Here is a 26,339-nt window from a genome sequence, read left to right as displayed (position 1 = left end):
ACTGTGGAGGGCTTGGACCAGGTGCCCATCAGAACGTCAGTGAGCGCTTCATTGAGCTGCAGTAGAGGCTCCGAGGAGCTTACTGTCGGTTGAAGCACTTCAGAGAGGAGGTTAGTCCTCACGGCCGCTGCAGGGAGCTCCAGATGAAGGGCTTCGGCAGCCCTGCGCAGCACCACAGAATAGGTTGCACCCTCCTGCGTAGCCACTGAGGGAGGAGAGATGAAGCCAGTGTCAGGTGAAGTATCAAGACTACTGGCATCCCCCAGCTCTTCTGCCCAGTCCCGATTAAACTGGCACTGCTGTGCCAGAGGGTCCTCAGACCCCTCCCAGTCGCCCCCGTCATCCGACTCCTGGTAGACAGGTTGAAAGGACGGAGCCGGGCGGTAGATGAATTGCTCATCCATCGGCGCCGGGCACGGACCAGGGCTAAAGCTGGGGACGACGTCGTCCGAAGACAGTGCCGGGGGCGGCACCATAGGTGTCGGCGCCGGCAGAGGGGTCGTAAGATCAAGCGGCGTCGACCGAGGTCCAGGCCTGGATCTCACGGGAGCCTGAGGCGTCAGGACCGAAGTCGACGACGTCGCCGCAGGCTCGCTAGGCCTCCCAAGCGGACCCGCGGGGCCCGAAGGCGTGCCGACAAGCCGCGACAGCGGAGCGAGACTCCTCATGGCCTCGAGGAAGTCTCGAACCTTGTCCGGAGTCGTGTTGGACCCAGGGACCTGAGGGTATGGGGTATGACGTGACTCCTGCGGCTCCGACGGAACCGCACGGGTGGTGCCACCCTCAGCCGAGTCGCACGACCGGCGAGGGGAGTCATAAGAGCGATGTCGCCTCTTCGACTTCTTACTGTGCCTCGACTTACCTGAATGCGAGGACTTCAAACTCGACGAGCGGTGATAACTTCGGCACCGGGACCTCGAGTGGTGCGGAGCCGACTGCCGGAGCTCGAGGAGCTTGAGGGACTGCTCCCGCCTAGCCTTCGAGGTCGAGGCCCGGCAGTCGCGGCAGTAATTCCTTGCCTGCTGGTAAGCTAATTATAATTTTAAAAAATGTATTTTTATTATATTGATGTAGAATAGACTCTACATATATTTTTATATATTTTTTTTTACAGAATCAATGGACCTCTTTGAAGAATAATATTATATAACGGTGGCCACAGTAAACACAACTTCTTCAATCTGGCCTCTAATACAATAGGTACAGACAAAAGCTGTAGATGTGATGTATTGATTACTTTTGGAGTTATTGTTGAATAATAATTCTGATTGATTTGGTTCTCTTCATTCTAGACGCTTTTTTTTTTAAAAAAGTGGCACATTTTCAGCCCTTAATCACAAGAAGATTACTTCTGCAAATCAAATACCTAACTACTATTTAGGTATGTGAGACACCGACAGTGGGGATCCGTAACCGACATCAGTCTGTTACAGGCGTCGCACAGCTTGAAACCGGGCATCCCTACCGGCACCAGGAGTCGAGGTCGACTCGAGAGATGAACCAAAAAAGTTTCGTCAAAAAGTGACTAAAGGGTATGCTCCTCCCGGATCTGCGCTTACTGGCGTGGAAAAAAGAAGAAGAACTGACGTTAGCACGCGAGGGCGGCGTACTCCGACGACGTCATCCCGGCGATCACGATGCCGACGACGGACGCGGAGCCGCAGACGACACCTGCCGACGCGAAAGTGTATTGCTGACGAAAAATCTTTCCGAATCCAGCCTGCCGCCTGGGGATATTCTTAGGTAAGGAATCTAACTAACGTGTTTCTTTCAGATATTGCGATAACATCATTAAAGGACTAACGATGATACACAATGGTGCGACGCATAAATGTAATACTTTTATGAATTGCCGCACAAAGAACTTAATATACTTCATTATGTGCCCATGTCTTCTGGGCTATGTTGAAGAGACCTCAAGAGAAGTTAGGATCCGAATTAACGAACACAAATCTGCAATTCGAACTAACAAAAGAACCTCCCCATTAGTAGAACATTGGCATAACGCACAGCATAAAGTTGAAGATTTAAAATGGTGCGGTTTAGGAACAATACATATGAACATTAGAGGAGGAGATTTGACTCTTAAAAGAAAGAAACGAGAACAGTTTCATAGGTCTCGTTTCAACACCTTTAGACAGGGACTTAACAGTAAAGAAGACTGGGAGAAGCTTATTTAACTAATAAGTTTCATCTCATCTTTGACTTGTATCTTTTTTCTGAACTCAGAAATAATAATAATTAAAAAAAAATAAACAATAAGTATAGATGATATTAACATTTCAGCCCTGTACATTATTTATAAAGCTCTTTTCATGATGTCTTAAATTAGAATCCATTTAGTAGGTGCATTTACTGCCATTTATTTACTGTTATAGTTTCATCTAACTCTGTAATTATCTGTAATAATGAGATCTGGTTCATGTTTATTCATAATGGATCCCATTCCAAAATGGCCAACGTCTTTTTTCGTCCTACACTCTCAGGTGATACTATCTATATAAACTTTAGTATTAGTTCAGGACGTTTATGGCCAGAGAAACTATATTTACAGCTACAAGTAGTACTGTTCACATATGATATCAGTATCTATAGAAATGATGAGGAATCCTACACGTATATCCTTAGTTGAGAATATTTACTCTTTCGAGAACCTTTCCAAGATAACTGACATTTCCGACAGCTTCTCTTGATAGAAAAACGATCTAAAATGATCTCGATTGTTAATTCAAAAACTCCTGTCTCATTGTAGACATCATGATATTACGATAAATATGATGTGTTTTTTCAAAATGTTTTTTATATATATTGTTTGCACAGATATCACATGATTACCGACAAGTACGTATAAAAATGAACTCCGGGTCAAATGAAGAACACGTATCCTGACCCGGAAGTTGTCGTTTTGCTGCTGGGAAGGAGGCCATTTTGCTCGCTTTAGGTAAGCGATAGATAGATATTAATCGCGGTATCCTTAGTGCACGTTTCTGAACAAGTGATACCACGTGTGAGAGGTAGGTATTATATGCGTGAGCCTTGCTTTACCTCACATGAGTTTACTCACTTACGCTTCTTGTGCTTAAGTTCTATATAGATCGAGACTTTCGCCTGAGATGTTGCCGATTAATAAATCAAATGGCTACGGACCCTGGGTGGTTCAGAGTAAATATATAGTAACGGATGTCGTGTGTTTTTTTGCAAAAAACATCAGCATAGTACATGTTTCCAAACAAGTGATACCATTTGTGAGAGGAAGACATTATATACGTGAGCCTTGTTGTAACCCACATAAGTTCACTAATTTACGCTATTTATGTTTAAGTTCTACATAGATCAAGACTTTCGCCTGAGATGTTGCCGATTAGCAAAGCAAATGACTACAGACCCTGGGTGGTCCCAAATAAATATACAGTAACGGATCTCGTGCGTTTTTTCAAAAAGCATCAGCATACTAAAAGGAAGTGATAAAAAACATTGCAGAATAATTAATCTGATTCCCTTAAATACTGTACATATAGCTTATAGCGTTAAAACCTCTGACAATATTTAGCACATCCAAGCGATTATTAAACTCGTCAAATGGAGCCCTTTAATTATAAGTATACTAAAAAGTTTTGTGATAAGGCCCATAAGTGAAATATATTTCTTTTTTGTAGGTTTTTTATCAACCCGTTTTTTTGATGATCATGACGGTGTACTAATCAGGTAATAAATTGATGCACTATTATTTGTAGACTAAGAATTAGATTACAATTATAATCTTTTAGAGATATATAAATAAAAATGTCTCTGTTTCCATTAGAAAAGTCTGCTCATCGCCAAAAACATAAAATAAACGGCGAAATTTGGGAATATAAATATAGTGCACGTTATCACGGCAGATCAGCCATTAGCACTATTTCATCTTATTCCTTGCCTGCTGGTAAGCTAATTATAATTTAAAAAAATGTATTTTTATTATATTGATGTAGAATAGATTCTACATATATTTTTATATATTTTTTTTTACAGAATCAATGGACCTCTTTGAAGAATAATATTATATAACGGTGGCCACAGTAAACACAAATTCTTCAATCTGGCCTCTAATACAATAGGTACAGACAAAAGCTGTAGATGTGATGTATTGATTACTTTTGGAGTTATTGTTGAATAATAATTCTGATTGATTTGGTTCTCTTCATTCTAGACGCTTTTTTTTAAAAAAAGTGGCACATTTTCAGCCCTTAATCACAAGAAGATTACTTCTGCAAATCAAATACCTAACTACTATTTAGGTATGTGTTAAGATAATTTTGATGTTTATTCATTATAAAGTTATACCACTAGGAAAATACATGTAATGAAATTTTAGAGTGTCTAGTTTAAAAAAAAAAGATAAATATTCATGATGCAACATTGTCTAGTTTAAAACAAAATATATTGAGGTTGGTAAATAAATATGTAATATGTATGTCAGAAGTAAGAACTTAAAATGCCATGAAATCTTTAGATTTAGGTTTGTGTATATGATAATTACAGTAGCAACACTGGAGATGAATAACAAAAATGTTTCTATTACTTAGAAAACTGTCTTGAAGAAGGTGACAAATCAAAGACTCACCGAAACGCAGCGTCGACTTTACCTGTTTTCTAACGATATCACAAAACGTGTATTATTTAATGAAATGTTTTTCTTTTTAAATTTGAATTGTGTATTGTGATTTTATGAATGCCTTTTTATTGTATAATATCATTGAATAAATTCTATATTGATGTTAATAAGTTTGTTATTTCGCTCTGTGTTGCACTGATCAATTGTTGGTTTATGAATTGTACATCTATATGTCTTTTGAGTTTCTTACGGTCATTACTCTAGTCTATAACATTATAGCTAAAAATTGATTAGACACTATATAGGGACTTGTGTGTTTTTTGTCTACTCCTTATGTAACTCGCTCAACTACGATTGATTATAGTACACTTCTGTGTATACGGTTGTTTTGTTTTTGTGCTTACTTCAAGTAATGTATTTACCTACTTGTAACCCGGAAAAACTGTCTCTTAGCCAACTATGTAATGCACTCTGATGTATTCGGTCGATGTTCTCACTATACAAAACTCCTTAAATAGTTTTAGAAATGCTACGATACCTAGTTGAAATGCTACGATACATAGAGACTATCAGTCACTAGGAAATATTAGTGTTTAAAACATTCTATTATCGGGGCACTATTTTTAGATGTAGGTATACATGTACAAGGGACAAAGGCAGTCAACTCAAAGTAAAAGCATCCAATGGATGGAGTGGGCTGGTCCGCTGTTCTAAATTTTATGATGTGTTGGGTGGGAGCATAATTTGAGTGACATCTCAACAGACCAATGGTGATGAGTTTTGATTGGACGCCACTATAAATGTATGGTTTTTTTGGAAGTTTTTTGGGGGAAAACATGAGGATAGCAGGACAGCTAAAACGGTATTTAGGCCAGACGTAATAAAATGCCTTAAGGCTTTTCAGGGGGGCCTTGCGAAGAGTGCAAATGAGTTTTCAACTGATTACTAATGCAAGTTGAATTTCAAAGATTTAATAATCAATGACAATTATGAGATAACCATAGGGGGCCAAGCTGCTGCTAGGGGCTGAAAATGGTTAAGATGATTATGATGATAATGAAGTGTTCGGCACTGGAGCCCCAGGCTGGAAAGGTGAACTGGTGACTGGGGAATATCGGAGCCTAATGAAAAACCTATGTCACAGATTACAGGTTCCAGCAGAAGAGCACTTTGAAGATCATCACACGCAGGTTGCGACAAACTACTGAGTGAGTTTCTGACTCTTTTTCCTCCAAAATTCATCAAGGACCTTGGAAGCGTGGGCCCCACCCAACAAATACTAAGATTCTACCCACGTCACCGGAACCCTCCTGGACCCTATTTTCACAGCCTCTGACAACATCCCTGTCAATGAGCCCACACTAGTCTGCTGGACAGACAACGTCCTCATAAATTTTAGCATATCCATCCCAGTCCAAGGCACACAGACCACCACAAGTCCAGCCTGCCGAAATTGGACCAGCATCACTGATAAGGACTGGAACACCTCTCTCAACACCAACTAACCCGAACACAGCAACAGTCTCCCCAAAGCTCACGTCCTGCGCCAACTCCCTGACCGCAGCAAACAGAGCAATACAACAAGATCTAGACCCCAAGCCAGTTGGTACATGGAGGAACTCAAACTCATGGAACGTCACTGTAAACAAATGGAGTACAAATAGAGAATGAGCAAGGAAAATGCATAAAGAAGTACTTTCAAATCCACTCTGAGTAGCTACCACCAATGATCTGGCACTAAAAACAAATCAAAGAAATGTCACCATCAGGAAGGATTTCACCTCAACAGCGGCCGTCTCCAACTCGATCACCCCCTTGTAGGACCCCTGCAACATTCTCAATTCTTCAGCAACAAAATCAGTGACATTTGCAGCAACTTCAACTTGCAACCAGACCCAATGGACCTCCCCAAACACCTCCTGATCTTATACAAAGATACAATGCTAACCACATGGCCCGTCCTCACCTCAGAAGAAACTGCCACCACCATTAAGTCCATGCACTTAGGGGCCCTACTGGACCCCTGCCCCAACCATGCATACTCCAGAGGACAGCAACCCATCAGCACCATATAAACACCCATTCTGAATGCCTCCACCTCTTCCGCAACCTTCCCAGAAGCTTGGAAACACACATCTGTACATCCATTGCTGAAGAAACCTTACATGGGCCCTTCAACGCTCACAACCACAGTCTTCTCTCCCTGCTACCATTTCCGGCCAAGGTCTTACAGTAAATCATCAACAGACACCTCATCGAATACTTCAAAATTCTCAAACTCATCAACCCCACTCAGTCCAGCTCCGACCCAACCACAGCACAAAACTGACCTTAGCGCCGTCATGGATGACATACGTGAAGAAGGAGACACGGCAGCCCCATCCTCCTGGACCTCTCTGCAGCATTTGAGATCTCCTACTCAATCATTATCCAAAGTCTACACATCACTGGAATCCATGGACAAATACTCCAGTGGGTCTTCTCCTGACTGGAAGGACCAAGTAAGTCAGCCTGTCACCGTACACATCGAAAGCACGTGACCTGATCTGCGGAGTACCACAAGGATCTTCCTCAAGCCTGATCCTCCTCATTACAGACATGATCCCTCTAGCCAGCATCATCTGCTCTCACAACATCAGTGTCCTCGCCTACACCCGCAACACGCAACTCATTCTCTCCCTCACAGGCAAGACGTACAGTACTTGGTTCAAGTCCAATGCCTGCATGACAAATTACCCACAGGATGAAGACCAACTATCTGAATAATAAAACACAGGTACACAGTTCGTGGGACTCTTGATTATACAATCAATATAACTCTCTCTCTCTATTTATACATAGATCATGAGCGTGATACACAACATTGGCCATAGAAATTGTAGTGTGGATACAGATACCCCAACATGTGAATAATCTATACTGCTTGGAGGTGATTTGGCAAGCGACATGTTTTGTCCTGAGGAGACCCTTGTAAATTGGTTATAGGGTTGAAACGTCAATATTTTTAGAAGGGACTGTCTGCTATTCAATTGATTTGTAAACACGAACCAGTGAATATATTGCAGACTTTTTTGTGTTTACAAGTTTTTAAGACATCCCCGTGTATAGGTCATTGTAAATAGTGCACATTATCACACATGCAGTAAAGTGATTTATGTATAAAGAGAGCGAGGTATATTGATTGTATAGTGAAAAGGGCACCACAGAACCTTTGTTTGTTTAGACCAAGTGAACACCACAAGAGAAAAATACTGATCTTCGGGAAGAGCACTTCACCATGAGGCTTCACCTGGTGGCCAACACAGCTAGGACCAACACCCACCCCCACCGCCCATGCCAAGATAGTAGGGATAGTCATCTAAAGCAAACTCAACATGACCGTCCAAGTCAATGCCATCACTGCCTCATGCTTGAATACACTGAGATGCTGAAGATTTTCAAATGGCTCCCAATTAAAACCGGAAAAAAAAACGAAACAGAAGAGCGCACATCATCAGAATCACTCTTAACCTCCCACACTGTACTCCAACCAAACCACCCCTAAAGGAGCTCCACTGGCTCCCCATACTCAAACAAGAACAATTCAAACTCCTCACCCACACTTTCAAGCAACAACATAATACTGGCCCAGCAGATCTCAACAATGGCATCTGCTTTCACAAACCTTAATGACACCTCTGCTCAACCGGACACCTACTTGCACACATCCCACACATTCAGAAAAGCAGATCTGGCTATCAAGCATTCTCCTACATAGCTCCAAAAGCGCAGACGACCTTCCTGAATGGGAGCTATTGATCGGGGGAGACTTTAACGCCATGCTATCAGACCACAAGGACAGATCTCCACCGCGACACTCATCATGCACCAACTTGCGATTCTCCGAATTCTTAGCCGCAATGGGGTTGGTGAATGTGTGGCAAACTCATAACCCAACAGCACAGCTTTTTACGTTCCACTCGGGAGTTCACAATAGTGTCAAGAAACGACTACATAATCCCACTGGAAGATCTAGTGGTGCGCTTTAAGGAGATACGGCATCTGGCAAGGGGACTATCAGATCAATCACCAATTTGGGCGGTGTGTTCTGACTGGGCGCCACAACCAAGAGGGAGGGTAACAGTCAGCCCATGGTGGCTCAAAATCCCTTTGATGAGAAAGGGATAACTTCAGACTATAAAAAATAATTTTAAAGATAACATGGGGTCGGTCAAATCAACAAATACCCTCTGGGATGCCTTCAAACCAGTGATAAGATAAGAGGACAAGCCATCTCTCTGATGGCTGGGTACAGAAAGAAAAAAACAGCCGTGATTGAGACTCTCGAACGCAAGATCCAACAGCTGGAGGGCGCTCTGACGGGCAGCAACCCGGAGCAATCCAAACAAATCCTCAACCTAAAAAAAGGAATATAAAGAGCTAGCAACGGACGGAGCTAGGGCCCAATACACGGGCCACACGGCACAAATTGTATGAGGTTGGCGATAAGGTAGGGAAACTGCTGGTCTGGCTTGATAGACGAGATCAAGCAAATAACTGCTATCAACACAAAGGTGGGAGAGACAATTAGTAACCCGCAGGAGATAGCTGAGGATTTCGCCAACCATTACTACGGCGTCTACTCGCTTTCCAGGTCATTGACAAGAGAAGAAGCCTGATAATTACGGACAGATATTTCCATTCCCACCCTCAGCCCGGAGGCCCTAACACTAACAGAGGGCGAAATAACAGATGAAGAAATAGCCAGAGCGATCCGAAGCATACAATCAGGAAAGGCAACAGGCCGAGTGGCCTCCCGATTGAGCTTTACATCTGGTGGCTAGTAAAGTAGCCACTCATCTTAAAAACATGTACCTAGAAAGTCAAGTAGTGGGGAAACTCCCAGAGGACCAACGACAGGCTTCTATAGTGTTGATGCACAAGGAAGGGAAACCTAGGGATAATTGCACATCCTACCGTCCCATCTCACTGCTGAATGTTGAGGTCAAGGTCCTAGATAAACTACTCGCTATGTGCCCAATTCAGATTAAACCGCAGCTGGTACACTCAGACCAGTCCGGCTTCATGCCAGAACGTAGTACAGCGCTCAATCTGCGGAGACTACATGGTGTACTGGGGAGAGTACACACACTGAGGGATGATGCGGTAGTCATGTCGCTCGATGCTCGCATGGCCTTCGACATTGCTGAATGGCCATACAGGTTTACGGTGCACAAGCGGATGGGATTCAGCCCCAACTTCATGGTATGGCTAAAACACCTCTATACTGACCCCATGGCACAAGTAGTGGTAAACAATAGAACATCTCACAGATGTCCCCAAAGGAGGGGGACAAGACAGGGTTGCCCCCGATCAGTGCTACTATTTGCCTTGATGCTAGCACCTCTAGCTTATTGGATCAGAAAGGGTCCACTGATCTGTGGTCTACGTTGGACCGCCAATTGGGAAGATAGAATATTCCTATACGCATACGATGTATTCCTTTACTTGGCATCAACCAAGACTGCAATACATAGAATATTGAACATATTTACCAACTTTGGCAGATATTCGGGCTACAACATTAAATGGTCGATACCCACTATTTACATATTGCATGGTGCGCCACCCTCCACACTCCCCAAGGAGTGCGAGGCGGAGGTGTTAACGGAGGGATTCCGCTATCTTTGGGTCTATATCACTACAGACTCTGATCTTTTACCAACGTAATCTCTCACCCCCTCTGTTGCGCCTGCAGGGCGATGTGCATCACTGGAGGATGCTACCACGCTCGCTACTTGGGAAAGCCACCCTCTTCAAGATGATGGCTCTTCCCCGTTTCCTATATATATTGCAAAACACACCATACACAATCCCCACCAAGTGCTTTCAGATGATAGAAAGTGAACAACGGTCATTGTTGTGAAATGGAAAGCCTCCAAGAATAGCATACCAGAAGCTGGTTCGGGGGTGGTATGAGGGAGGTATTGCATTGCCGTATATTCGGAAATACTATTGGGCATCACAGCTAGTGGTCATCAACCAGAGTATACACCAGCCACCAGACGAGCCAGCCTATAGAATGGACAGATATGTCTTAGGCAAGGAGGGGCTCTACAACTCCCCACAATATTTTTCACTGATGGGCCTGGCACATATCACAGTCCAACTGTGGCACATGATCCAGAGACACATGGGATGGGGAAGCAAAGTAACACAACTCACTTCACTATGGGAGACAGAAAAGCTGTGCAACATGGGTAAAGTCCCCGGCTTCAATAATGAGACCTAATAGGTATATCCCGCGTGGGTGACTTGTGGGAGGGAGGGGGGGATTGGGGGTGGTGGAGTGCAACCCTTCTCAGTACTACAGAAAGAATACGAGCTGACTAAAACAGAGATGTTTCGCTACCTCCAAATTAGGCATGCACTACAAGCGGCAATCCCTAAGATTAGCTCCCTGAATCATCCCCGCTAGATGACAGAATCCTTACAGACCACATGCGTCGTAAAGTAATTTCCATGACATACCAGAAACTGGTCAATAATTCCCCTGACCCCTTCCTTAACCTCCAGGAGCAGTGGCAATTAGACATAAGGGAGCTGGAAGACAAGGACTGGCAGGAGGCATTGGCATCCCCAAGGGAGATGGCTATTTCAACTAAATTCCGCTTGCAACAATTGGAAATACTGCATAAAACATACTATTCCTGTTACACTCTGGCTAAAATGGGAAGAAACAGACCTGAAATGTAGACGGAAGTGTAGTCAAGATGGAACTTACTTTCATATATTATGGGAGTGTCCTCCTATACAGCAGTATTGGGCACCTATTGTCCATAGTATGAGCAGGATTACGGGAGTGGAGATGGCTCCTTCCCCGAAATGGGTCCTCCTAAATGTGTGGGAGGCCACTGACCTCAGTGCTAAGGAATGGATCTGGGTAACACTGGGTCTGACAATAGCCAATCGCAATATAGCGAGGATGTGGGGTGCACCCGATGCACTGAACCTACAAGACTGGATGAAAGACCTTGGCTGGTGTATGATAGCAGAGAAAACAGTATATGAGATTTGAGGATGTCCTAGGAAATGGGAACAAGTTTGGAGCAAATGGAATGATTACCGAGGGAACCCACGTGGAAACCTGATGGGGAGAATGCAGAGGGACACAGGCTGACAGGGATGGGCCCCCGGGAAGAAGACGAGAAAGATATGTAATATATGTGCGAGTACGGAACTGTGGTGTTTGCATTAACGACTGTAAATTACTCGATGGACAAAGGCAATGGAATGATATAAATTGTATTTACCCTGTCAAGTTATAAATAAACAGATTAATTATTTATTTTTTTAAAGCGTATATGACCTGCCACTACACATAAGAGCCTCCTCCTCACTTGTTGAAATCCTCAAGAAGCTGAAGATCTGGCTTTTCAAATAGTCCCGCAAGACCCAGCTAGACTCACACCCGATCAGTGCCAGGATACCATCCAGAGTGACATGTAATACATAAAACAAGAAGGGGCATTTGATTTTCTGATGCTTAAAGCTCTTGAAAACTTTCGTCAGCTGGCTGCCCAGCAGGAGTTGCTGTAACTCTTTGGTGCTTACAAGAAATGTGTCAACTGCAGAGTTGCAACAGTTCCAGTAGTCCTTAGTCGCAGTCATTTGTGAAATTTGGACTGGAGCGCATCAGCGTTGATCTAAGCCAGGACCTTGAGAGCAGACCACCACTGAATTACACCTTGTAAAAAGCCCCAAAGAGTAATCTATGCTCTGGTTACACAAGTCTTCCTGTAGCTGGGATGTACATTCTTTTTAAAAACAAGTCACCAGAAAGGTTACTAAAAACACAACTAGCATGGCAGACAAAGATGTCCATCTATGATAGAAATTAATCTTAAGGGGCCTTGTAGCAAAGGAATAAAAAACAGAATGCTTACATTTTGCTCATCTAGTTCGAAGTCTATGACGCATAACCTGTGAGGCTCAGCCTCAGAAAACTAGGAATAGCAGCACGGTTATTTCTTGATTTTGTGAACTGTGGCACAGGCATGCTTCCAGGAAAATTAATCAAGAAGACCGTAGCAAAAAGAACAGATGATGGACAGAATGCCAAACTATGCAAACATTCACCCCCAGTCAACAGACCTGGGTCTAATAAATCGTTTTTTTGAACACCACGCCAATCCAGTTTGGACCCAGCCATAAGCAAATCAGTCTTGACCCTGATCCTCATGGGGACAGTCTAGGTAGAATCGCCAAGCCAGGTCCTCCCTGGACCCAAAACAAGCATTTTGGGACCACTTTCAGGGTATCACTCCTCATCAGCCAGGCTAGCTTGAATCCAGTGGCGCAGTGAGCACGGGACTCTCGCCTGGGTACACCCTTCCCACTTAGGGCAACAAAAGCAAAAAGAACAGATGATGGACAGTGTGTTAAACAATGCAAACATTCATCCCCAGTCAACAGATCTGGGTTTAATCCATTGTTTTTTTGCCTATCACGCCACCCCAGTGTGGACCCAGCCATATGCAAATTAGTCTTGACCCTGCTCCCAGCAGGCACATAAAACATCAGGTCACAAAGAGCATTCAAAGAATACAGTTGGATTTTTAGTGAAGCAAATCAGATCAAAAGAAGAATTGAGAGACAATGGCTGGGTACAAGGCTGCTGCACTTACACCTGGCTGCCAAACTGCTCTTCGTGCTGGGGAAAAGCAGTCCTATTTCCTTCCGTGGGACATAAACGTACATAAAAGTAACATTTCATGGCAGAGTTAATTTAAAAACTTTACTCCAAACTATAAGATCTGTTCACATTTACCTTTTTCGCTCCTTTCTCCATAGCCATCAACAAGCTCATCAATCAGTCTTTTTGCTTTATTTTGGTTATCATCCGAGCCAAAGATCTTCACTTCAGATTCATATTCTCCATTTACTATCTAAATATAGAAAGAAAATGTCATTTCATGCTTTATCAATTGTCTAAGACCTGTATACATACAATCTAAATGCACATGTCACAGCAGAACAGAGATGCGAGTGCCTATTGTTTATAATAATGCCTTCAGCCGGAATTTCAAACAGGTCTAAAGCGTAGATGAAAATGCAAGGTTATTGCAATCAAAATGCTACAGTTAATGGATAGGCCATATATGTCCCTGCAAGGATAGGTGACAACGGCACAAACTCAGCAAATTGTATTGACATTTCTGTTGCATATTTACATAAAGGAGAATACCATGGGCGCTAATGAGTTGACGATCGGCCTAAAAAAACTGAGATCGCCCCACTCAGCTTAGAGCTCACCCTTGGACACTCGAACATGGGGAAGGTTGAATACTTAAGCCCCGCTTGTGTCCAGCTTACCTGTATGTGAAAGGTGCACCTCCAACACAGACGTCCCGGCGAGAGTCAAACTCGGCTGCAAAAACATCCTATTAGACGTGATAAATTTGCATCGTCGGTGTGAGTGACTCGTATCACGTGAGCCACTATCTATCATCTAGCTATCTGGGATATGTAGTCCTGGTCGCAGTCTATTGACATATAAACGTTAATTGAAGCTGAAAAGCAGTGAGTGCTTCCCTCTTATGTCTCTGTTGGTTATTGCAAAATAAGCAGTTGTAAAATGCCTGTATCTGACTTATAACTATTTCTATGAAGTTTTTTACGGGTGGGTAATTTCTAAAACCAGTGGGCATTAAAAGTGAATAGTTCTGTAAATCCTAATGTCAATGTGTCTAAATCGGAAATGGTGTGGGTTTTCTGTCTGACAAGCAGTCCTCAATGAGTGCAATGGCATCCCTCTTATGTTTATCTCTGTTGGTTATAGCAGAATAGGCAGTTGTGATAAATGCCTGTATCTAAGTTATAATTCCTCTTAACCACTCCAGTGTGTGTTTGTAACTATTTCTATGAAGTTCTTTATGAGTGGTTAATTTCTAAAACCAGTGGGAATTAAAAGGAAATAGTACTGTAAACCTGCAGTGCTTACCCTAGGGGATGGATATATTTATATCCATCCATCCCCTAGGGTAAGCCCTGAATTGCCCAGAAGGCAGGGTGAAGTGTATTTAAGAAGCTGAATATGTAAGTTTTTCACTACTTCAAGGGCTTCCTCTCCCAAAGGAAGAGGTTGGAGCTACATTATTACAATAAATAAGCTGTAACTTTAACAACTGGGGACAGGTACACAGTTAGAGTTTGGAGTCTAAAGAATTGTAATTATAAGCCCTCTTTCATGGTAAAGTCAGATTTTTAGACAATTCTGAAAATGCCACTTTTAAGAAACCTGGCATTTTCATGTCCTAACCATCTGTTGCCTGCAGCCTGTCCCTGGGTCACATAACTAGGAGTAGCTGGCTGTTGGCCTTTGTGTATTGCTTCAGTAAACAAGGGGGAGAGTTAGGACAGTATGTAGGCCGTCCTTGTCCTAAACTGATAATGTAATAAACAATTAAGACGGGCCACTAAAGAGTGGCTAGGTCACCCAAGTAGTGTAGGGCACCAAGTGGGCTTTTAAAAGAACCCTCACACACCAGCCTAGTTGGTGTCATGCTTCATCATTGAGTTCCCAGCTGGGTAGCCGAATGCTACCCAGCTGTGCTGCGGCACCTGATTACAGTGGAGCGGGTTTTTTTGTGTGTTACATGTGATGGTGTATTAAAGTGCAGTGAAATGAAAAATACCTCTGGGAAATTCACTAACCAATACTTTATTCCCAATGGCCAAAGGTATTTTAAAAAATGAATGAAAGAGATGGATAATGTGTCAGAACTACTAGTTGTGTCTGGATTATCCCTTGGTCAACATGTTTCAGCTCACTGTAAAAATCAGGGAGCTTTCTTCAGGACCTCTCTAGTTAATAGAGGTGAAAAGTGAATAGGATGGGTAGTAAAAATCATCACCACGTATTAATGCATTTTTAGCTCACGCGCTAAGGTGTGAATGTCATGCTGGATGGACAAACCGCATTTCTGGGTCCATCAATGATAAAATACATGTAAAAAGAAAATAGACAGGACAGTACGACATATAACATATAAAAACATTGGCTATTTATGGTAGTAACATCCATTCTGGTATTGCCCAAGTGGTACTAAAAACGCTCAGTGTCACTCATACGTGCATGGTCACTCATACAAATGCAAGCAATACACGTTTTCCAGGCATGATTACAACTGTAGTGGACATGCTTGTAATTTAAAACAGGTCATAGGTGCACAGCACCCTATGTCAACTGCCACCGTGAAATGTGTGATGTTGGCAGCGGGTTGACGAGCATGCTTGTAGCCCAAACGTGGCGAGCTTGCCGGTTTCTCTTATTGCAAGTTCGCGCAGCGTGAAGTGTCACTTATCACTAAATGTTTAAGTGATAGTGACTGATTATAGCGGTTGCAAAGCCGCTTCAGTGCGTGACTAGTGAGCGCACTGCGCGTGCTATGTAATGTCGGCTTTCAATTGTGAAACAGAAAAAAACAGGATAGTGCCGTATTATTTACGTTAATCACGTGTTTTTTTGGGCCGTTCGGTTTCAGGGAGGGGTAAGCTCCTATTAGTTACTCTGAATGAGGATAAAAAAAAAATTAGATGAAGAGTCTGCCAAGAGTCTAGGTCCACAAGTGGCGGAGTCAAAAAAGCAACAGTAAAAATAAAGAGTGTGTGCCACTCTAAGATTCTACATGGAAAAACCTTACTTTATCTCAGTGCTCGCCCGCATGTACACCTATTCCGGTCTCCTCTGAAACTGGATGTGCCTTGCGGGAGGTTACCGGCGTGTCTTTAAATCTTGTTGGGCCGGTGTACTTCCTGACTGGTGTCGCGGTGCGTGAGCACGTTACGGCAATGTGGCGTCATTTGAAACACTAGGCCGCTCACCTTTAGTGTGCGACAGCCATAGCGGAGGTAAAGTTTGTCTGAAGGTGCGCGGCGCACTGAAAATGCGTTACGATACCAGATGTTATTAGCGAGAGCTGTTTTTTTCATAATCCATAATTTAAACAGAGTGATCAGTCGTACAGGGCTGGAAACACTTAGCTAATAGTGCGTAGCCTATACAATAAAAGTACATTACACAATGGATTTATGTAATTATCGCCTAGCGTTTGAAGATGCCAGGTGAAACATGGAGATTGAGAGAATCCTTTTGATTAGCCGTTTGTTGCAAGATATTAACATAATGGCCTCATCCTCTCATTATTGTGATGGATTATCCCACTGCATAGACAAGTGAATTACTTGTTAGTAGGGGGCAGTTGTTTTTAGATTGTTATAGAGGGAGTAAATATACTGTATGCTACTTTCTGATGTTACTGTCTACTTAGACTGTTCCATGGTATATTGTCATTTAACCCTCTCATTGGGTGGACAGACAATAGATCCATCTTTGCTTTTCCAGCAGCTGTTGTTGGATATTACAAGTCCCAACTTCTAGATGTTCAATTACCCACTCCATATCATTCGTAGTGTGACGTTGTTCTAGGAAATGATTTGTCATGCGGGTTGTATTTCTTTTGCACCGGATTGTGCTTCTGTGTTCACAGATTCTTGTTTTTACTTTGCGGCTCATCATGCCTACATACCTAAACCCGCAGGGGCAGGTGATGAGGTAGATGGCATGGTCAGTGTTGCAATTTGTGTCTGTGCGTATCTCCCACACTTTGCCAGGTTCCAGATCGAGAGTTTTGGTTTGTTTGGTTAAGTGGCACACACTACAGTCACCGCAAGGGTAATGGCCGGTCACCCTGGGGAGACCCCATGCGTTATGTATGGTGTTTTTTGGTTTTACCAGTTGTTGCGGTCTTGTATGAACTAGGCTCTCTTTTAGACTCTTGCCTCTTTTGTATGAAAAAAGGGTTTTTTCCCCATTGTTGGTTTCCAGTGTTTAGTATTTGCCAGTGCATGTGTATGATTTTTGCTACTTGGCAAGAAACTGGGTTGTAGGTGGTTACACATGTCAAGGGGATTGTGGTGTCTTCTTTGGGGATGTTTTTTAATAGACCGTCTCTGTTTTGATTGCGAGCGCTCTTCTTAGCATTGTTCGTAATCCTGTCAGGGTACCCCCGTTGTTGTAACTTAGTGGTTAGCCCTTGAGCTTGCTGCTTGAAGTCTGCTATACTGCTACAATTCCTGCGCAGTCGCAGATATTGCCCATACGGTAAATTCTCCCTACATATTCGGGGATGAAAACTCGTATAGTGTAGTAGGGAATTCTTAGCAGTACTTTTGAAATGAGTTTTTGTCTCCAGTTTACCGTTGGCATGGGCGATATCCAGGTCCAGGAATGTGATGATGTTTCTACTGATTGTGCTGTTAAATCTCAGTGTCACATTCATTTATCCAACTGAGGAAATCATTTAGAGATGTCTCTGATCCCTCCCAGATTAGGAGGATATCATCTATGTATCTTTTGTAAAAGCGAATGTGCTGTGCAAGTGGTGTGCCGTGGTTGAACAGATATGTTTTTTCAAAGTTAAAAACGTACAGTCCAGCTACACTCGGGGCGAAGGTGCTGCCCATTGAAGTGCGGTACGTTTGCAAGTATCGTTGACCTTCATATTCAAAGTAATTCTCTTTTAGTGCGAGTTCCGCACATTTCAAGATAAAAGATGTTGGTGTTACAAAGTCCCAAGTGCCCTCGTTCAAATAGGATTCCAATACTTTCAGGGTATCATCTTGTGGCAAGCTGGTGTAGAGGCTTTCTACACCAAGGCTTACCAGAAAAGCCGTATTAGGATTCAATGATAGATCCTTTATCTGTATCAGTAGGTCTTCGGTGTCTTGTAGGTAAGTAGAGGTAGCCTTGACCAGTGGTTGTAAGAAAAAAAAGAAAAATCGCAAAATTGGAGGAGGAGCCTAGCGCCCAACCATGATGGACGCGTAGGCACAGGGCTCCCGGGGTCCACGCAGCCTCCCACTATTATCCTGGATTTCATCCTGATATTTTGAAGGAATACTACGGGCGAACCTAAGCTGAGGATACTCCTGTTCTCAGAACTCAAATCGGACTTAGGGAACTTTACTTCTTCGGTCTTTGGGAAAGAGGCCTGCTCCGCGGCGCTGCCCCGGACTCGGGTTGGCATCTTCCCCGTGTCCCAATTGAACAACAACGGATCCGGAGCTTCGGGCTGACCCGTGCCCCCCGGGTTTCACTTTCGCTTTCGACTCTCCTCAGTGACGTGGAGGGCAGGCGCCTGCGGAGGCTCCACATCTGAGCAGCTCGGAGGCCGGCGGGTGATATCGGTAGCGGGAGCTGTCTACCACTGATTGCGGTGTGCCCCCCCCAGGGAACCACTACAACACACGGGCATCCAAGAGCTGGTTTCCCCGGCCGTGTAATGGCGGCCCGACTAGACGGGGACAAGCTAAGGCCCAAGGTTACCCGGAGAGGTGGCTATGTGCAGACGAATAATATGGATCGGTATGCCCATCAGAAGGGGTCTCCTGGTCCGAGTGGGCTCGCAGAGGTGGCTCGGGAGGGACCGTCATCCTCGGCGGAACTGACACTCAACGATGTCATGGGTGCCATCGACGCCATGAAGGAGTCGGTTGGCCAGCGGTTTGACTCTCTGGCCCACAAGCTGGACACTGTGTCAATTGATGTTAACCTACTCAGAGCGGACCTTTCGAAAACCAGCGACAGGGTCAATTCACTTGCTCTCACGACTTCGGGCCTTACGAAAGATGTTACTGACCTGCAGACGGAGCTTCACAGTCTGAGGGCCCTCACCGACCTTTCGGTCAAGCGGCTGGAGGATTTTGAAGGCCGGGCACGGCGCAATAACGTGCGCATTGTAGGTGTGCCGGAGAGGTCGGAGGATGGGTCAGTGGATCTTTTTGTGGAGGAACTGATCCTGAACCACCTCGTGCCAAAGGGCCTCAGTAAATACTTCATGGTGGAGCGGCCCACAGAGTTCCGGGGGGTCGGCCGAAGCCGGGGGCCCCGCCGCGACCCATCATCGCCAGGATCTTTAACTTTAGGGACCGCGACGCCATCCTACAGACCTCCCGTGTAAATGGCCCGCTGAAGTATGAGAACGTGGATGTTAGCTTTTATCCTGACTTTACTCAGGCGGTCCAAAAACAGCGCATGGGGTTTCTGACTGTGAAACGGCGATTAAGAGACATGGGACTGAAGTACGCCATGCTTTTCCCGGCTAAGCTTCGTGTTGAACTAGAGGATCGGACCCACTTTTTCGACCGGCCTGATGAGGTGGAGGAATGGCTTGATACATTGCATCATCGACGCGGGGAAGAGGAGCGGGCCGAGGACGACGGAGGTGGCTCGGCGGAGCACCCGTGAACTACTGAACTATGGTTCCTGGCTAATCGTGTGTTGAACTCAGACTTTGGTCAGGGGTGACCTAGTACATGGGACTGCATTGCCCTTCCTTTTGTGTCGGGGGGCTGCGGGGTATCTGGTGAGACTCTTCCTCCTCTAGGGGGGTTTTCTTTCTTTTCGTAGACTAGGTTTATGTCGGGGCGACAGGCACACTGCGAGTTGGGGTGGCTAGATGTTCTAGTGCAGGGGTGCAGGGTGGGGGGGGTGTGTCACAGGAGTTGGGGGGGGTGGTGGTGGGGGAGTTGTTGTTGTTTCAGGTTTGTTTTATACCAGGTGATCGATGTTCTGTTTTTTGCTCTCGTAGTGGGTGGGATGATCGTTGTGGTTGGGATGGGGGGTAGGGGGTTGCATATTTTAACATGGAATGTCAATGGTTTGGGGGACCGTGTGAAGCGAGGGGTGGTGCTACAATATCTGAAGCGTCTCTCGCCAGATGTCGTCTTCCTACAAGAGACGCATTTGGTGGGCAACTCCTGTCAGGCATTGAATAGACGGGGCTACCGTTTGGTGGCCCATTCCGGCTTTACCACTGGATCCAGAGGGGTAGGCATTCTGGTCCGAGCCTCTCTCCCACTGGAAATTGACGAGGTGAAGCACGATGATCGGGGGCGTTACGTAGTGCTGGTTGGCCGGTGGGAGGGTAAGACTTTGTGTTTGGTTTCAGTTTACGTCCCCCCTGGGTTGCAGACTACCACCTTCGCGGATCTGGGAGGTCTATTGCTCGGGCTCCCTGAGGGCCTGTTGCTGGTTGGTGGGGATTTCAACTCTGTTGTGTCTGGTAGAGAGGATCGACACCCGCCCAGAGACCTCCCTGGGGCGCATTATTGGTTAAGTGGTTTTATTGACACTATGGGACTAGTCGACTGTTGGAGAGCGATGCACCCGGGGCTGGCTCAGTTTACGTTTCACTCTGGGGCCCACGGCTCCCTGTCTAGATTGGACTATGTGCTGATGCCGGCTGCCCAAGCCCCAATGATTGGGGAAGTTAAACATCTTGCTCGTGGGATCTCGGATCATTCCCCGGTGCTGCTCCACTTGGATATTGCCTTGGGGGCTTGGGGGAGGGTGGCACCGATTAACCCCTGGTATCTCCGTGACCCCACAGTTCATGCCCAATTGGTGAAGTCTCTGGACCGGTTTTTCGCGGAAAACCAGGGTTCCGTCTCGTCAGCCTTGACATTGTGGGAGGCCTTTAAGGTGGTGATCCGTGGGCAGGCCCTATCCCTGATCTCCCTTGCTAAAAAGCGTAAAAACGAAGAGGTGGTGCACCTGGAGTCTGACATAACTAGTATGGAAGGGGATCTTGGGCGGGGAGTCACGAGGGAGAAACTTCACGCCCTTAGCCTTAAGCAGTCGGACTATAGGGCGCTGGTTACGAATGCTGCCAAGCTCACTAGTCGGGAACAGCAGGGGCGCTTGTATGATGTGGGTGACAAGGCTGGAAAATTGATTGCGTGGCTGGAAAAGAGCGAAAGTGTGAATCGTGTGGTTCCGGTGATTGTGCGCGCTGACGGTGTGAGTGTCACAGATCCCGGAGAGATAGTGACTTGCTTTGCAGATCATCTGCGTGACGTCTATACGTCGGTCTCGGATAGGCCGGAGGATGACTCTCGCCAATTGTTACGATATATTACATTGCCATGCCTCTCTGTCGCCGACAGAGATTTGATGGATGCGGCATTGACGAATGATGAGATAGCACTGGCAATTCGCGCGGTCCGCTCCGGAAAGGTCTTGGGCCCGAATGGTCTGCCGATCGAGCTGTACAAGCTTCGTCCAGAGAAGCTGGCGCCTCATCTCCGTGAGATGTTTAATGCGTCGCTTGAGGTAGGCGCCCTTTCGCTGGACCAACGGCTTGCAACTATTGTGGTTCTCCATAAAGAGGGTAAGCCGCAAGACTGTTGTGCATCGTATAGGCCTATCTCACTCCTAAATGCCGAACCAAAGATTCTTGCGAAGGTCCTGGCAAATCGACTGATTACTGTAATTGGCGACCTGGTTCATCCGGATCAATCTGGTTTTATTCCGCATCGCAACACCGCGTTGAACCTGCGGCGCCTACATGGAGTTCTCGCAAGGGTCGATTGTATCCAGGAGCCCACCATTTTGGCGTCCTTGGACGCCACGATGGCGTTCGATACGCTGGAATGGTCGTATCTTTGGGCGGCACTGGCCAAGTTTGGTTTTGGACCCGGACTCATTAAATGGGTGAAACTGTTGTATGTGGAGCCGCTGGCGCAGGTGGTGGTGAATGGTAGGGTGTCGGCCCCCTTTGTGCTCGGGAGGGGTACCCGCCAGGGTTGCCCCCTGTCCCCGCTTCTTTTTGCTCTTGCGTTGGAACCCCTGGCGGCGTGGCTGAGGTGGGAGCCCTCTATGGCGGGTATCCGGTGGTCTCCGACGTTTGACGACCGTGTGTCACTATACGCTGATGACATTTTGCTCTACCTCACCTCGCCGCGGAAATCATTGATAGTGTTGTTCGATGTTTTGACCTCCTTCGGCCGCAATTCTGGGCTTGTTATTAATTGGGCCAAGTCCTGTGTATATGTGTTGGTTGGCGACCCCCATCCTCTCCCTCGCGGCTGTCCGATTCAAATCTCTCAGTCTGGATTTAAATACTTAGGCATTCACGTCTCCTTGAGTTCAGCGGTTCGTTACTCTCTGAACCTGCTGCCACCGCTTCAGCGGCTTCGGGCTGACGTAGTTCGTTGGCGGAGGCTTCCGTTATCGCCGCTGGGCAGGGCGGCCTTATTTAAAATGATGTCTCTGCCACGTTTTTTGTACGCCCTACAGAATACGCTGGACGTGGTGCCTACACGGTATTTTCGGGAGGTGGAAAGCCTGCAGCGACAGCTGGTGTGGGATGGGAGACCACGTATCGCTCTTGCTAAGCTGACTCTTCCATGGTACGATGGTGGCATAGCTCTTCCTGATATCAGAAGGTATTATTGGGCGTCCCAGCTGGTGGCAGTGAACCATGGGACGTATGGCCCAGCTTTGAACCCCGCGTATGAGATGGATAAGTTACTGTTGCCGGGTGGGGATTTCAATCGAATGCTTTACTCCAAGAAGGGACGCACTAAACTTACGGGCCCCACGAACAATGCTGTACGCGCATGGCACGGCGCCACTGCTGCTACGGGCTGGAAGGGCCGCCTGACTCGTGCGACTCCGCTGTATGCTTCTGAAGAGTTGGGCGGGCTGTGGCGCACTAAGGGATTTGAGAAGTGGGACACCATCGGTATTAGCCGAGTGGGGGATCTGTGGGCGAAGGGCGCTTTTAAAACGTTCGATGTCCTTCGGACCGAATATAGCCTGAGCGATAGGGAATTCTTTCGTTACGCGCAGGTCCGCCACGCCCTGCTTTCTGCCTTTCCGACCCCGGCGGATATTCCTGAGGCCTCTCCCTTGGAGGATCGTATACTTGATGGTTACTTGCCAGACAGCACCATTTCCCTGATCTATAAAAAATTGATTAATACCCGCGCGGACCTCCTCACCCGCCTGCGAGAGGTATGGGTCGCGGATGGCCTAGAATTGGACGACGAGGACTGGGTTGCGGCTATAGCCTCGCCGAGAGAAGTGGCCATACCCGCTCGCCTTAGATTTGTGCAGTTAAAGATACTACACAGGGTCTATGTTACCGGTCCCCGTTTGCTTCGCCTGGGCTACTCGAGTGATGGTTTATGTAGGCGTGGCTGTGGCCTGCTTGGTACCTTTCTCCATATTTTGTGGGAGTGTCCAGTGGTTGTCCGGTTCTGGACTAGGGTGCATGCAGTGATGGAGGAGGTCACTGGTGTGGCTTTACTCCCGGAGGCGCGGCGCTGTGTGTTGAATGTGTGGGAACCGACAGATTGTAACGCGGCCCAGGAGCGCTGGGTGACTCTGGGCAATATGATAGCCAAAAGGGACATCGCGCAGCTGTGGGGCTCGGGTAGGTCTCCTACGGTGTCAAAATGGAGAGAAAACATGGATTGGTGCATGTTCCAGGAGAACACCGTGTATGTTGCTAGAGGCAAACCCAAAAAATGGAACAAGATGTGGGGTCCGTGGAATTCTTACCGCGGAGATATATGCACGCCCCCCCTGGTGATCGCCTCCAATGTAGCTCTGTCCCCTTAGCTCGGCTATTCCTGTTCCTTCCTGGAATTGGTACTTGGGTTTTTCCCTGCCCCCCCTCCTACCTCGCCTAATACTAACTTTTGCCTATAGTGCCGCTGAGTGGCGGCTGCCCCCCCCCCCCATGTGAGAGCAAGTTCCTGCTTATGTAGTTTCCATGCCTGGTTTTAGTTTTGTTTTGTTGTTTCTTTTTCATAAAATGTTAATTCAAAACCTTCTTGTTGGATGGAGTCTAGTTGTGGGCCTGTTGGCCACCCTCCCGTGTAGGTTGCTCATTTGTTGGCTGTACTGTGTTTCCCTTTTGCATACTAGCCGCCGGCCTCGGAGGTTGTAGGCCCGTGACTGTACATAACTGCTGTGTCAATAAAGGTTTTTCAAAAAAAAAAAAAAAAAAAAAAAAAAAAGAAATCGCAAAATTTTGAGAGTGGTTCTAGCACTGACCCGATACTATCGGGCGTCCTGGTGGTGGTACTTTGTTTTTATGGACTTTAGGGATGGTGTAAAAGTACGGAATTTTACTGGTAGTGGTGGTGAGGAATTGAGCTTCCTTTTTGCTGATGTCGCCTTGATTTTCTGCATTGCTCACCAGGTCGTGAATGGTTGATTTTAGCCTATCTGTAGGGTCCTCTTGTAGGGGTAAGTAGTTGCGTCTTTGCGTATTGCTCCCAGACAGGGAGACAAAGGGAAGCTAGATGTTAGCAGGATGGGCCAATCTGACACAACGAGGGGGGAAGAGCTGTCACCTATCACACTTGCACATCATAAAGGCACTCAACACTCTCACACAGGGGTTTGACACGTCTATTGTGAACCCAGGCAATCTGGGAGCAGGAAGGCAGGAAATTCCAAGCACCAAGCTTCAAAGTGGGCAAATTATTGGACTTCAGACCCCCGAAACATCAGTACACTTTAGAACTTGTGGCAGACTCTACCAGGAAGAAGCACTGCTGTGCTCAACTGTTGGCCTGAAGGACTGCTGACTTTCTGTGCTGACCTGCTGCCCTCTTGCCTAGGTGAAAAGGACTGAACTTGCTACCTGCACCAAGGACCACAAGAGTGACTCCAAGGGCTAGTCTCTATTAACCAGCACCTGAACTCTGCCCCTGTGAGATCTACCCCGCCAAGTGGAGCTTACCAAGTCCTGGACCCTTGGAAGTGAACCTAAAGGTGCTTCTGCCATCCCATCTCCGGATCCAGCAGAACCAACGCATCTCCTCCTCAGTGAGGCACATCTCCCACAGATCAAGCACATTGCCTCTGCTGTACCACAAATCGCCCTCAGAATCGACGCATTGCCTCCGCTACGCGGACTTCCCTGAAGCAAAGACATCACATTGCCCAACAAAGCCATTTGGAACCACTGCAGCACGATGAATCTCCACATGAAGATATTGCCTCACCCAACGTAGTATGTGAGAACCACAGCTGCGCATTGGACATTATCTCGCCCAACGCAGCCCCAGAACTGCCGCTGCACAGCGCATCTTCTCGTTCGGACCTCGCATATCTTCTGCTGCGTGACGCACCCTCAATGCGGGAGTCTGCATCCCTTTGCAACCAGGATTAAGGTACTGTGTTTAGCAGGCCTAAGTGGGTTCCTATAGCTGGCCTACCCAGTCCAACGTGACTAGATACTCAGAAGAGTTGTACCATCGAAACTCAAGAAAGGAGCAGGAGACCAGCCTAGTCACCTAATCTATGCATGCTTGCACACTACAAGATGGCCAACATGTTTTTTACGTTTGTCCACGTGACCCGCACAGCTCACCCTTTTAAGTCACTAACGCAACCCCTGACGCAACCAGAGCGCCCGACTCGCATAGAACGAGTGGGCCAGCCCCGCACACAGAAGTCAAGCGCAATAAGAGCAAGTGTAGCCACAATCCACTTTCCCAAGCAGCTCCCAGCCTATAATCATTTTAATTAATTGAGTTTCCCTCCCCTGCTCCACAGTCCACTTCCAGAGCAGCACCAACAGCACCTCAGACCGGAATGGTTTAGTCAAACAAATCCACCTGAGAGGCACAAGGAGGACTGTCTGAATAATAAGGGTAAGTGCAGCCACAAGTCTATTTCAATACAGGCGCTCAGTGCTCATTCGTTTAATTAATAAAGCTCCTCCCCATAAGCCATGCAGACGGCACCCTGCTTACAGTGCATACGAGGAAGTGCAGCCACAACCCACTTTCCCAAGTGGCTCCCAACCCGCAATAGTTTTAATTAATTGAGCTTCTCTTCCCTGCCCCACAGTCTACTTCCAGAGCAGCAACGACAACGCCTAAGCTCAGAAAGTTTTTG

At 46.2% G+C, this 26,339-nt stretch overlaps 1 protein-coding gene across 2 annotated transcripts in view; it reads right to left on the bottom strand.

The window, feature by feature from the left end:
- Positions 1-26,339, bottom strand: part of DDX43 (DEAD-box helicase 43) — a 1,041,849-nt gene that overhangs the window by 969,560 nt on the left and 45,950 nt on the right. For both annotated transcript variants that reach the window (XM_085610941.1, XM_085610942.1), the window contains exon 3: positions 13,404-13,521. In XM_085610941.1, coding sequence (XP_085467067.1) covers positions 13,404-13,521 — 118 coding nt within the window. The remainder of the gene's footprint in view (positions 1-13,403; positions 13,522-26,339) is intronic.

This window comes from Triturus cristatus, chromosome 6 (genome assembly GCF_964204655.1).
Source record: "Triturus cristatus chromosome 6, aTriCri1.1, whole genome shotgun sequence".
In the NCBI taxonomy this organism is placed as follows: domain Eukaryota; kingdom Metazoa; phylum Chordata; class Amphibia; order Caudata; family Salamandridae; genus Triturus; species Triturus cristatus.
Note: the sequence above shows the minus strand (reverse complement) of the source record. Positions and strands in the feature narration are given on the sequence as shown.